We start from the raw sequence: 13976 nt of genomic DNA, 5'->3' as shown, positions 1-13976 counted from the left end.
CTATCTCTCCCCAACTCCCCACCCTGTACTGTCCCTCCCTATTCCCCCCAACAGACCCCAGTGTGTAGTGCTCCCCTCCCTGTGAATATGACCACCTTTTAATGGAAATTAACTAACTCATCTATAATCCTTTATTTGGTAAGTGAGGACATGAACTTGAAACCTGGGTGATATGATAGGCACATACACACAGCTTTCCACTCACATACACATCAGCTCACAAATAAATAAATAAAGACCCTAAGAGACAGTGTTAACTAAAAGGCATGAACAAGGTTAATAAAAATCTTTTTCATCTTCTTCCCTTGAGGATGAGAAGAGGGCATGTCGGAGTCCCTAATCCTCTAACTACCTACCTTTTTCCCACAAGGAACAGTGAGTGACAAGAGAAAATAAATGGGCACGGAATCAACCTCTCTAACATCCTTCTGTTTCCTTTTACTCATTTTTTTTGGTTGGTGTGTCTGCTCCCTTGTAAATTTTCTTTGTTAACACACTCTTTCTTCTTTGCCTTTGGCCTGATTCCCAAGATTTGGTGAGTATTGGCTGTTTGAAGGGGTTTGATTGGGACAAGACTTAGAGAAAGAAAGTGAGTGAAATGCCAGGCCTCTGTTTCTTAGGGGCCATGGATTGGGCACTATATTTTTTTTCCCTGAGCAACTCCAATTTATAAACTGAGGCCCTGATCTCCAATACTTGTATATATGCTCCACTGAATAGGCATGAAAAGATCAAAACAGATGAACAATTACACAGCTAAGAATGACCACAGTCAGCAGTGTTAGGAAATTTCTGTTTCAGTCATATGACAGGAGTCCGTAACTCTAATCTAAACTGTAGAACTAAGTGTGCTGGGATGTGTGTATGCCAATTTTTATCCATCTTGCTATTTCTTTTCTCTTCTCCACTGTGTGGTCTATTAATAATAATACTAATGATATAAAATATAACCTAATATAAAGAAGTAAAACTTGTTACATGCTTAATATGTTTCAGGTACTATATTAAAGGGTATTTTTCAGTGTGTATTATTTTGTCCTAATAATAACTATAAAAATTAGAAATATTAATTTCTTTTAAAAACATAGGAACCTGAAGATCATACAATTTAAATAGCTTGCCCAGATTCACATAGCTAGTAAATTGTGGAACCAGGATTAAATTGTGAAACCTAGCTTTCTGAGGCTCCAGAGCATACACTCTGCCAATATTTTGGTAACATACTGTGGATGCCTGAGTGTATGTGTATGTATGTACCATGATATTATAATCACCAATGATAAAATTAACATGAATTCCTTTATATCACCCAATACCTAGTTCATATTTAAGTTTCCCTAAGTATTCTTTAATTGAATTCAATATCTGGTTGGTTTAAACAAAATTCAATCAAGAACCACACTGTAGGCCAGGTGTGGTGGCTTACACCTGTAATCCCAGTACTTTGGGAGGCTGAGGCAGGTGGATCATCTGAGGTCAGAAGTTTGAGACCAACCTGACCAACACGGTGAAACCCATCTCTACTAAAAACACAAAAATTAGCCAGGTGTGGTGGTGGGTACCTGCAATTCCAGCTACTCCGGAGGCTGAGGCAGGAGAATCCCTGGGAAGCCAGAGGTTGCAGGAAGCCGAGATTGTGCCACTGCACTCTAGCCTGGACAACAGAGTGAGACTCTGTTTAAATAACAAACATATAACATAACATAACATAACATAACATAACATAACATAACATAACACAACATAACACATAACATAACATAACATAACAAACATAACATAACATAACATAACATAACATAACATAACATAAAACATAACATAACAACATAACCACATGGCATTTGTCTATCTCTTAAATGTACTTCAATCTGGAAATGAATTTTCCTTACCTAATATTCCCCTTCCCCTTTAATGGCATTGCCTTGAAAATCATAAATTGTTCCATGTTGTGGATTTGTCTGGTCATTAAATGAGAACCCTGAGAGCTAACTTTCTGTGCACTCACGTGTGTCTGTGAATGCTTCTGGATGACTTTATGAACATCTGTTGTATTTGAGTTCATGGAAATATAAAATCTTGAGAAAACCTCTCCCCACCTATGTATGAAAAAAGGATGACCTCAGACAAGTTGGGAGACCTGTGATTCAAAGTATTAATACATAGTTTCAGTATGCTGATGCCACATGTTGTTTGAGTATGTGAGTAGCATAGGCATTTTCAACATGAAGGCTGAAAAACCTAGTCAGGTTTCTGGTATCAGCAACAGGTGAATTCTATACCCCCAGTGGATAAGAGAGCCAGTGACTAAACAGGAAAACCTTGAATCCTCAGTAGATGAGGGGTGGGCTATGACCCACTCTCTGAAGTCTAGACTGTGTTCCCAGAATCTAGAATGTGAAGACACTGTAGAGGAAGGTTTGAGTTGTAAGAAGGGTGTTTTCACCTGTGATAAGGATGTGTAAGAAAGGAAGACAAAGAGAATCTCTTTTGCCAAAAGAAGAGTGGATAAAATAAGCCCCGGTCTGAGGAATGAAAAGTATTGTGAGCTGGGCCTAAGAAGGTGATAAAAAGCAGGCGTGGGGATAAATTTGAACACGATTCTTGGCCTTCTCAGGTTAGGAATATGAAGCATATGGCTACCACAAGCCTCACTTTAATTCTGATTCTGTAAGTCCTTGGCCTTGCTACATGGTTCATTACCTGTAGCACTTACATGCGCAGTATCTTTCTATTCATATAGAATTATCTACAGGTATAAAACATATTTTCTATGTAATGCAATGGGTGTTTGATGAGGGTTGGTAGAGGCATTACTGGGGAAGGAAGAATGTATAGGACCCGTGGAGGTTTTAGGAAATAACCAAACTTGTGACAGTTAAATGAGAACCCTGAGAATTAACTGTCTGTGGACCCATGTGTGTTTGTGAATGCTTTTGGATAACTTCATGAACATCTGTTGTATTTAAAATCATGAAAATATAGGCAAAATCCAATTATGAAACCTTTCGTTTATGTTCTCAGCACATATGTGTGGGGAAGATGGAAAGAGAGGGGGCTTATAATTGTGTAAGATTATATATGGGTAAATATATAGTAGCAAAATATATGACAGAATGTGAGTGTAGGCCAGGATATGCCTGAGAATTTAACTATTACGGGTCTATGTTTGAGAGAATATGTGTCTTGGGTTGATGTGTCTATCTAACAGATGTATGTTCACAAAAAAAGCAATCTTCCGTTTGGACAGAAACCTTGACTGATAGTGTCATTAAGTCCACAGTATTAGACTATTACACACTTCTGTAGTATATAGAGTATTGGAAAACTACAATTTTTTTTTTTTTGAGAAGGCTAGTGAGCTTCAGCTATATGGGACTTTTCTAGTTTAAACTTTTACACATGTTATCCTGCATAGCATAGGAACTCATCTAGTGTTTGCTGAACTGAATTAGGTTTTTTGATGGCAATAAAGAGGTGTTGATGTTACAAATCTAAGAGCCACAGACATCAGGTAGCTTTAAGAGAAGCAAGTAGCTGTCTTGGGGCAGAAACAGAAAATTCATAATGACAGAGCGAGCAGATCCTAAATAATTATGTCCATAAGGTCATGTGAGCTATAATCCACTAACCCATGAAAAAGTATATTCTGTACTTTGTTAACTTGTATGGGAGAACAGTGTATTACAAAGAGTGTAACCAGTCTGGAAGGCTTCCTGGAGAAGCTCTGTAAGCTACCCGGGGAGGACAGAAGAAAGAAGAGATTCTCTTCACATAGACTAATAATATATCTATTTGTATCTGAACAATCTTGGTTTATGCATGTTGCGACCATTATTACCAAATTTAACCTTTGTTCATTTCAAACGGGTTCCATTTTGGATGATAAATTACAAGGTCATTTTATCTTCAGGAGGCTATAATAATGATTAGTTGAAAGTGAGAGTTACTCAAATTTCTCTAACTTTCCTTCATCACCTTCTGTCTTTAGGACCTGAGATTTGTGCCATCTGCATGTGCCATGATCATTTTCAACCTGAGCAGTTACAATCCAGGAACCTTCATTCTGGTAGGGATCCCAGGCCTGGAGCAATTCCACGTGTGGATTGGGATTCTTTTTTGTATCATCTACATTGTAGCTGTTGTGGGAAACTGCATCCTTCTCTACCTCATTGCAGTGGAGCATAGTCTTCACGAACCCATGTTCTTCTTTCTCTCCATGCTGGCCATGACTGACCTCATCCTGTCCACAGCTGGTGTGCCTAAAACGCTCAGTATCTTTTGGCTGGGGGCTCGAGATATCACATTCCCAGGATGCCTTACACAAATGTTCTTCCTTCACTATAGCTTTGTCCTAGATTCAGCCATTCTGATGGCCATGGCATTTGATCGTTATGTAGCCATCTGTTCTCCCTTGAGATATACCACCATCTTGACTCCCAAGACCATCATCAAGATTGCTATGGGCATCTCCTTCCGAAGCTTCTGCATCATCCTGCCAGATGTATTCTTGCTGACACGCCTGCCTTTCTGCAGGACACGCATCATACCCCACACATACTGTGAGCACATAGGTGTTGCCCGGCTCGCCTGTGCTGATATCTCCATCAACATCTGGTATGGCTTTTGTGTTCCCATCATGACAGTCATCTCGGATGTGATTCTCATTGCTCTTTCCTACACCCTCATCTTCTGTGCTGTCTTTCGCCTTCCTTCCCAAGATGCCCGCCAGAAAGCTCTCAGCACTTGTGGTTCTCATGTCTGTGTCATCCTCATGTTTTATACACCTGCCTTCTTCTCCATCCTTGCCCATCGCTTTGGACACAATGTCTCTCGCAGCTTCCACATAATGTTTGCCAATCTCTACATTGTTATCCCACCTGCACTCAACCCTATTGTTTATGGAGTGAAGACCAAGCAGATGAGAGATAAGGTTATACTTTTGTTTTCTACTAAGGGTACAGGATGATGTCTTACTGGGCGATGGAATAACCAGAATAAATTTTTAATGTACAGAAATGTAGAAAGAGTGAAAAGGCAAATGCTATTTAAAGCAAGAACTACCTGGAGCTGCTTTCATGGAGCAAGAATGTGGCATGATCTGTATGAGAATTATGGTCCTATGTATATAAAAAATCCTGATGACCTCTTTGGTTGTGAAATAGGGGGCTGCACAGAATATGATCAGGAAGAAGGAGATGAAAACAGAGAGTTAAATTACTCTAAATTGAAAAAGAAATAAAAATTTGGAAATTGATATTTGCAGCTGTGATAAGTGAGTGTATTAAGTAGAACAGAAACACTCAGGAACAGAGAATAACTAGTAAAAAGATCAATGAGAAGTTTCTCATCTAGAGGATTATCAGATGGATATTGAGAACATTAATGATAACATTGGATTCTAATTATTTTCCTTTTATGTTTCACTGTAATTCCCTTTAATTGTTTCCTCTCTCTATACACACAAAATGAAAAATCAAAGAATCTTCAGTACAAGTCTGCTGCAAATAGTGTTACATCAGCAGTGTGATGAAGGGAATGAGTGAATTAGCATATTGATCAATGGCTCAGTTGTGGGCTTTGGTGCTGGGAGAGGAGAGTAGCTTCTAGGCCCCAAGACACATTGAGAAAGTGAGCTGCAGAGGTAGTACTGGGAGAATATAACCCCTCAAAACAGTTAGAGATTTGAATAAAAAACTGCAGTTCCCACAGCACACACATTGGACTTCAAGCCAGCTCATTAGAAACTACGGTAAAAATCTAGCCACGAGGACCTGTGGAACTCTGTTCTACATACTGCAGTTCCTTGATTGCAAGAAACGTTTTTACAGTGAGGAGAGGGAATGAGGGTGGGAACGCTACAATAAAGTAACACATCCATGGAAAAAAGCACCAAAATTTTGTAAGCATTAGAACTGAGAAAATACTATATGTTGTGATTAAAGAAGGAACGTAGAAGCGTAATCATAAACTGTTATGAAATGTAGAGTTGGTCTCTCCCAGTGGTTTCTGAGACAATCCTAAAGGGCTCGGTTCTGAGAGGATGCCTTAAGGTGCATCTCAAGGGTTACATGGAGGAAGTGTCTTGTCTTCTTTTTCCACAATCACAGGAGATCTGATATTATTTAGTTTAGTTTGTGTATTAAGTGTTTAGATAAGATTCTACTTGAACAATAAAGTTTCTCCAATAAATCCTGTTTTGAAAAGCATCCATTCTTTGGCTATTATTACAAAGTGAAAAAAAAAAATAACAGATGCTAGTGAGGTTACAAAGAAAAAGGAACACTATACATGGTTAGTGGGAGTGTAAATTAGTTTAACCATTGAGATAGTGTAATGATTCCTCAAAGACCTAAAGACAGAAGTACCATTTGACCCAGCAATTCTATTACTGGGTATATACCCCCCCAAAAATAGAAATTGCTCTATTATAAAGACACATGCATGCATATGGTCACTGCATCAGTATTTACGATAACATATACATGGAATCAACCTAAATGCCCATCAGTGGTATACTGGATAAACAAGTGTGGTACATATACACCATGGAATACTATGCAGCCATAAAAAACAATGAGATTATGTCCTTTGCAGGCACATGGATGGATCTGGAGGTCATTGTCCTTAGCAAACTAACATGGGAACAGAAAACCAAATACTGCATGTTCTTATTTATAAGTGGGAACTAAATGATAAGAACACATGGACACATAGAGGGGAACAACACACACTAGGGCATATCAGAGGGTGGAGAATGAGAGAAGGGAGAGGATTAGGAAAAATAATTAATAAGTACTAGGCTTAATATCTGGGCGATGAAATAATCTGTACAAAAAAACCCCATGGCACAAGTTTACCTACATAACAAACCTGCACATGCACCCAAGAACTTAAAAGCAAAAGTTAAATTATGAAAAGAAAATCATCTGTTCATTTGGAAAATACTTATTGAGGACTATATATATATATAACAATATAGATATTGTTCTAACCATTTGGGATTATGAGGAGTCTCTGCTGTGCTTTCATGGAGTTTATGTTCTTGGGAGAGTGACAAGCAATAAAACCAAGAAACCAGTTCATTGCTCAAAAATATTAATATGACAAATGAAAAAACATAAATTTGAATAAGATGATGGACTAAAACTGGCCTGGAGGACAATGGCAGAGAGGACAGCAAATGAAAATACTCTAGGGCTGAAAAAGCTTGACATGAATTGGGGATAGAAACAAGGCTAGCGTGGCTGTAGCAGAGTGATCAAGGGAGGGGATAGGGCATGAGGGATCGGAAAGGGTAGGGTCAGATGCTGTGGAACTTAAACTATTCAAATCTCATTCTCAGAAGAGGAAGCTGAAGATGAAAAAGTGCAAATAACTTTTCCAAGGCATACAGGAAGGAAGTTATGAATGTGGAGCTAGAATACAATCTGCTATCTCCCAGTTCAATGATATTCTCATTAAACACAGCCTCATGCTTATGAAAATAGACTCCAAAGGAAGGAAAACAATTTGGGAATATCAGAGTCTACTTTTATAAAAAAATACTTTAAGTTCTGGGATACATGTACAGAAAGTGTAGGTTTGTCTCATAGGTATACATGTGCCATGGTGGCTTTCTGCACCCATCAACCATTATCTACATTAGGTATTATCCCTCCCCTAACCTCCCACCATCTAACACAGGCCACGGTGTCTGATGTTCCCCTCCCTGTGTCCATGTGTTCTCCCACTTATGAGTGAGAACATGTGGTGTTTGATTTTCTGTTCTTGCATTAGTTTGCTGAGAATGATGGTTTCCAGCTTCATCCATGTCCCTGCAAAGGACATGAACTCATCGTTTTTTGTGGCTGCACAGTATTCCATGGTGTGTATGTGCCACATTTTCTTTATCCAGTCTATCATTTATGGGCATTTGGGTTGATTTCAAGTCTTTGCTATTGTAAATAGTGGTGCAATAAACATACGTGTGCATGTGTCTTTATAGTAGAATGATTTATAATCCATTGGGTATATACCCGGTAATGGGATTGCTGGGTCAAATGGTATTTCTGGTTCTAGATCCTTGAGGAATCGCCACACTGTCTTCCACAATGGTTGAGCTAATTTATACTCCCGCCAATGGTGTAAAAGCATTCCTATTTCTCCACATCCTTTCCAGCATCTGTTGTTCCCTGACTTTTTAATGATTGCCATTCTAACTAACTGGTGTGAGATGGTATCTCATTGTGGTTTGGATTTGCATTTCTCAGAGCCTACTTTTATGATACAATTCTAGTTGTATTTTAAAATTTTAATTAATTTACATTTTGGTTATTTAAAAAATTTTAATTGACAAACATTAACTGTATATATTATAGGGTCCTTTGTAATGTGATTATATTTGTATACATTGTGAAATGACTAAATCAGGCTAATTAACTTATTTATCACCTCAGGTAAGATCATTTAACATCTATTCTTCTAGAAATTTTGAGGTATTCAATACGTTATTATTAACTATAGTCACCATGCTGTGCAATGGATCACTAAAACATATTCCTCTAGTCTAACTGAAACGTTGAACATGGACTCTCCAGCTTGGTAACCACTATCATACTGTCTACTTCAATGTGAACTCTAGTTACTTACAATTAAGCCACATCTGACTTTATGAGAGTTCCATTTTCTGTGCCAACTTGCAAAAATGCTCACAGATACCAGAAGATTTTCTAGTATTCTGTTATTCTCTTCTGGTTATTACCATGTTGCTGAGAAATGGATTGACCAAGAGATAATATTTTTTAAAGTTTATGAAAGGAATAATAAATAATACAGAATTGAAACAATTTAAAAGCACATACTCCTTTCATCCTAGTAGGCATTCAAACCCGTGATTATACACTAATACATGTGAATGGCTCTCATGAAAGACATATGGTGCAAGAAACCCCAATAAAAAGGAAACTGTGTCTGTACTGATGTCTTCTATTCCTCCTTCTACTTTCTATCTCTGGCTCAATCATCTGCTATTATTTTTCTACCCTCTGCCCCAGGAGGGTTTATTTATTTCTATGGCTACATAAACTTTTTGCTGGTTATGCTGTATTTTAGTTCTTATATGCGATCTTGCTCAGCTCATAGGGTCAGTACTAGGACTAAAAAATGTCGATAAATCTGCTTTGCAGATTTTAAAATGCTATTCTAATCTTAGCTGCTATGTTAGTATCTTTTTTATTTGTATAAATTTAAAGGGTACAAGTGCAGTTTTATTACATGGACATATTGCATAGTGGTGAAGTATGAACTTTTGGTGTATCCATCAATTCTAATAATATTAATTATTCTGATCCATGCGCATGGGTTATTTTTTATTTCTTTGCATCATCTACAATTTATTTCATCAGTGCTTCATGGTTCTTCTTGTAGGTATGTTTAACCTCCTCGGTTAAGGGTATTCCTAGGCATGTTTCTTGGTAGTAATTATAAGTGAGATTGCCTTCTAGATTTGGTTCTCTGCTTGATTGTTATTGGTACATGGAAATGCTACTGATTATTGTATGTTAGTTTTTATCTTGAAATTTTACTGAATTCATTTACTAAATCTAGAGGTTTTTTGACATAATTTTGGGGTTTTCTATACATAAAATTGTATTGTTAGCATACGGAGATAATTTGACTTCTTCCCTTCTAATTTGGATGCCTTTTATTTCTTTCTCCTGCATAATTTTTCTGGCTACAACTTCCAGTACCATACTGAATAGGAGTTAGGAGTAGTATGGCAGATGAGAAGGGTGCAGCTATTCCTGCCAAGAACAAGACAGAAGGCAGAGGCTGAGGCTGGGAGGGCAGGGGTGTAAAGGGGTCCTCAGCTTCCTCTTCCTCCCCTTCACATAGCTTATGGGAGGAAATGGAAAGAGAAATGTGTGTTGTAGACGTGAGTAATCTGGGGGAGTTGTCTCTGAAACTTTTCCAAGAGGAAGTGTGCTAGTAGAGCCCACACCTTGAGTACAAGAATTTCTTGTGTTTCTTAAGTGTCTTTTTAATGTACGTGTTGTGCTTGCCCTGTGGTTTTGGGAGAGACATTTCCAGACCCTGAGGGAGCTGACATTGTTCTTTTTTGTAAAGACTGGGCCTGCCTTGTGGTAAGTTGGGCCCTGCCAGGATGTCCCCAAGGTCCAGAGAAGCCCCTAGGGCCCCACTGTAAGTGTGGCAGGGTCAAGTTTTTGCAACTTGACAAAGCCTCATCCTTTAGAAGGAAGTTCTGGCTCCTAAGCCAATATGACTCTTACGTGAGAAAGTCTCGTCCACTTTATTGCCTGTCTCTACTCTGCAGGAGTCAGGGCGTGGGGATGTGAGAGAAGCCCCGGGAGGCAGTGCTGCCAAGAGGGCTGCGTGGGAAGCTTGAGATCTCAAGCAGGACCAGATATTCTAGTCTCTGCTCACCTGCCCCATGTTCCTCAGTCTTCAGTACAGGTTTGGATATCAGATTCTATCTCTCATGAAGTTCAAGGACATAACTCTGGTTCTCAAGTGGGGCACGGAAAGCCCACCTTACCTTAGAGCTTTCTTTTAGCTGTTAATTGTCCACTGAAATCCAGGTAAGCAGAGTGTTCCCTTGCCTCCCCATGACCACTTTCAGCAGACCGTCAGTTGCACTGTCGCCATGGTATCTAGTCCCATCCCCTTCCACTGCAGCCCAGCCCTGATGCTCTTCTACATCCTTAGTGAGCCTCAGATTTTCTCAAACTGAGTTCTATAGAACCCCAATTTTTTTTTCTTTTCTTTTTAACTTTTAAAATTCAGGGGTGCAAGTATAAATTTGTTACATAGGTAAATTTGTGTCATGGGGTTTTGTTGTACAGATTATTTTATCGTCCAGGTATTAAGCCTAGTACCCAATAGTTATTTTTTTGGATCCTCTCCTTCTTCCTACCCTCTACTCTCTAAAAGTTTCCCCCAGTATGGGGAACCCAACATATCTTCTCATGGAAAAAGAACAGAGGAAAAAGAACCACAAAGTTGAGTTAAGGGATGAATATTCACACTGGTTATAGAACAAATTAAGTTCTGGCAACCAGATTTCTACATCTCTTGTGGACCAGACCTGGAGAAAGAGGTGTAAGAAGTCATGGGCAGATGGAAAAATGTGCCAGACAGACTGGAGAAATGAAATGTTTTGGAGAGTTTGAGGTCTGAGCTTAAAAAGTGGCTTCTGGAAATTGATCATGAAACAGGAGCTTTGAGCATCTGTCAGTGAATAGAGTAGAAAATAGCCATTCTATTAATATGCTTCCTTCCTTCCGACCTATATATCCCCTAGGGTGGAGGGAACACAGAGGCTGTACTCTAGTTGGAAGAATTCAATGTAGAGAACACGAATTACTTCCTCTGACACAAGACATTAGTGAAAACATAACCCAATGTCTCCTGTGCCTGGAATGATGGGGATCATTATACCCAGAGGTGAGGACTATTAGAAGAATATGGCTTTAAGTCAGATGAGTTTAGATTCAAATCCTAGCTCTTCTGTTTACCTGCTGTGTGAGCTGGAGTAAGTTTTTTAATCTCTCAGGAACAAAATTCTTTGATTCGTCATATGAGAATGTTAGCAAACACACTAGACTGTTAGAGAATTCATAGTTGAGTATCTGATGAATCCCCAGAAAAGTGCCTCACACAAAGAGGGTGTTTGGCAAACGCTCTAGCACCCTAAGCCCTAGCATCACACTCATTCATTTAAAATCTCTCTACAATTGCTGGTTGCCTCTCATAGGCCCCATTTATATCCTGCAGGGACACAGCCAGACGGAAACAGATCACTGGATCCTGCACTGCCAGCTGTCAATCAGACCTTGCTGATCTCTGGGTCTGGTCCCTCTGTCCTGCTGGGGGTGCCAGGACTGGAAGCTCAGCATGCCTGGATCTCTGTGCTTGTGTGCCTGCTCTACATGGCAGCTGTGGTAGGGAATGCCCTTCTCCTGGGGCTGGTAGTTGCTAACAAGGCATTCTTGGCACCCATGTACCAACTGCTGGAGCTTCTGGCAGCTGCTGATTTGGTTCTGGCCACATCCACAGTGCCCAGAGCTCTGGCTGTACTTTGGGGCTTGTCCAGTGAGATCTCATTTGGAGCCTGTTTGGCTCAACTCTTTGCTGTCCATGTGGCCTCCATTGCTGAATCCTCAGTGCTGCTGGCCATGGCTGTATACTGCTACACGGTCATCTGCCAGCCTTTGCACTATGGGGCTTTGCTGACCCAGCGTATGGTAGGTTTAGTGGCTGTGGCGGCTGTGACCCCGTGGTGCCTGTGTCATGGTGAATCCTGTGATCCTGCTTAAGAGAATGCCTTACTCTAGGCAGTGGACCCTGCCCGACACATACTGTGAACACATAGGTGTAGCTTGGCTGGCATCTGGATATGTGCCCCAACATCTGGTATGGCCTGGCCACCACACTGCCCTGGATGTGGGGCTCATAGGTGCTGCCTATGCCCTCATTCTCTGTGCTGTCTGCTGCCTGCCATCCTGTGGTACCCACTGCAAGGCTCTGGGTAACTGTGGGACCCATGCTGGTGTCATTGATCTCTTCTATACCCCTGCCCTCTTCTCCTTCCTCACTCACCATTTTGGTTGTCACACAGTACCCAGCCATATTGACATCCTATTGGCTAACCTCTACATGGTGGTGTCCCCAGCTCTCAGTCCTGTGTCTATGGAGTGCCAACTGGACAGATCATTCACAAGCTCAGGCACTTGCTTTGTCTTTTCTGGGCAGGAGCAGTGAAGAAGTGGGCCCTGAGAGGGCCTCCCCAGAGGAATAAACATGATCTCTGTTTTTTTCAGCATGTGTGCCCAGATGACCAAGTGATGCTGCAGGACCTGTCTGGGTAGATCTCTGACTAAAGCATCTCCATCCTCTGTTGTCAGGTGGACCTATGCTCACTCCAGCCCTATTTTATCATCCATCTTGTAGGCAGAGTACGCTGAACTGACCTCTCTCTGCCAAGCTGTACAGCGCCCAGTCTATTCCTGATATCTCTAAGTCTGTATTGATCTCCATAGACAGATTACACACATATGGAAGTGTTTGGTCCCAGACTGTGACAGGCTAGGAGGTCTAGGACACAGCCTGAGGACTAGGATCATATATTTTCTCCATCAGTTTATCTAGCCAAAACCAGATTAATGAAAGATGTCTCTGAGTTGGGCCCTTTGTACAATGTGTGACACTAAGCAGGACTCTGCTTGCTGAGGGGATGAAGACAGGAGGAGCTGGAGAAATGGTATTATGTGAATAAAACAGAACACAGTTCTGGAAATGGGCATGGTTTCTGACCTGGGTGATTAATACCTAGAGCTTGGAAGACCTGTTGGCTTTAGATGTGAAGAGAGTGGACAATGCTGTAGCTCCCTCACTAAGCTCTTTCCCTACTTTAATCAGATATTAAGGCTACTCTGGTGTTTTCAACTTGTGCTAAGGGCTATTCATAGATGGCAAAATATGGGGACAACCACTCCAGCACCAGTTGTCATGCTTCATGCTCTATCTGTTCTTTTGTTTTTCCTTTCGTATGTCCCTTCTTCTGTAAGATGCCTTAGTTCTAGTGTTACTCACTTGTACCTCAATCCCAGACAGGTTTCCTGCTTCATGAAGCTTAGGTTTCCTAAACTATTCCTCTCTTACCTTCCTAACCTCTATGCTCCTCTGGATCCCATGGCTACAGCAGGGCCAGGCTAGAGAAGCTAATGAAGAATGGATCTCTGGCCTTGAGCATGGAATGAGAGGGTGAGGATATGTAAAGTAAGATAAGGATGATCTCTTAGCAAGGATCGTCCAACGGAGCTCTGGGAATGTCTTCCTGGAGTCGTATAGCCACACAACTTCTCAGATCTTTTCCCAGAAGGGAAGTGGCAGCTTCATATACCTTTCTCCACTATGTATATATGCCAGAGCAAGGATTCCAAAGGATGAGATGAGTAAGCAGAGGACCTTTATAT

The 13976-nt window shown here is 40.5% G+C and overlaps 1 protein-coding gene and 1 long non-coding RNA gene across 4 annotated transcripts in view; one reads left to right on the top strand and one right to left on the bottom strand.

The window, feature by feature from the left end:
- The window catches only part of LOC118145800 (uncharacterized), a 55697-nt gene that overhangs the window by 32503 nt on the left and 9218 nt on the right, over positions 1–13976 (bottom strand). For 2 of the 3 annotated variants that reach the window (XR_013522889.1, XR_013522891.1), the window contains exon 3: positions 1563–1654. The exons of the other annotated variant lie outside the window; for it this stretch is intronic. This is a non-coding gene — a long non-coding RNA (uncharacterized LOC118145800). The remainder of the gene's footprint in view (positions 1–1562; positions 1655–13976) is intronic. 3 annotated transcript variants of the gene reach the window in all.
- OR52H1 (olfactory receptor family 52 subfamily H member 1) lies at positions 3946–6201 on the top strand. The gene has a single exon (XM_017977857.4). The coding sequence runs from the start codon at positions 4022–4024 to the stop codon at positions 4967–4969; it is 948 nt and encodes a 315-aa protein (XP_017833346.3). The 5' UTR covers positions 3946–4021; the 3' UTR covers positions 4970–6201.

This window comes from Callithrix jacchus, chromosome 10, assembly GCF_049354715.1.
Source record: "Callithrix jacchus isolate 240 chromosome 10, calJac240_pri, whole genome shotgun sequence".
Taxonomy (NCBI): domain Eukaryota; kingdom Metazoa; phylum Chordata; class Mammalia; order Primates; family Cebidae; genus Callithrix; species Callithrix jacchus.
This window is presented reverse-complemented; position numbering and strand designations above follow the sequence as displayed.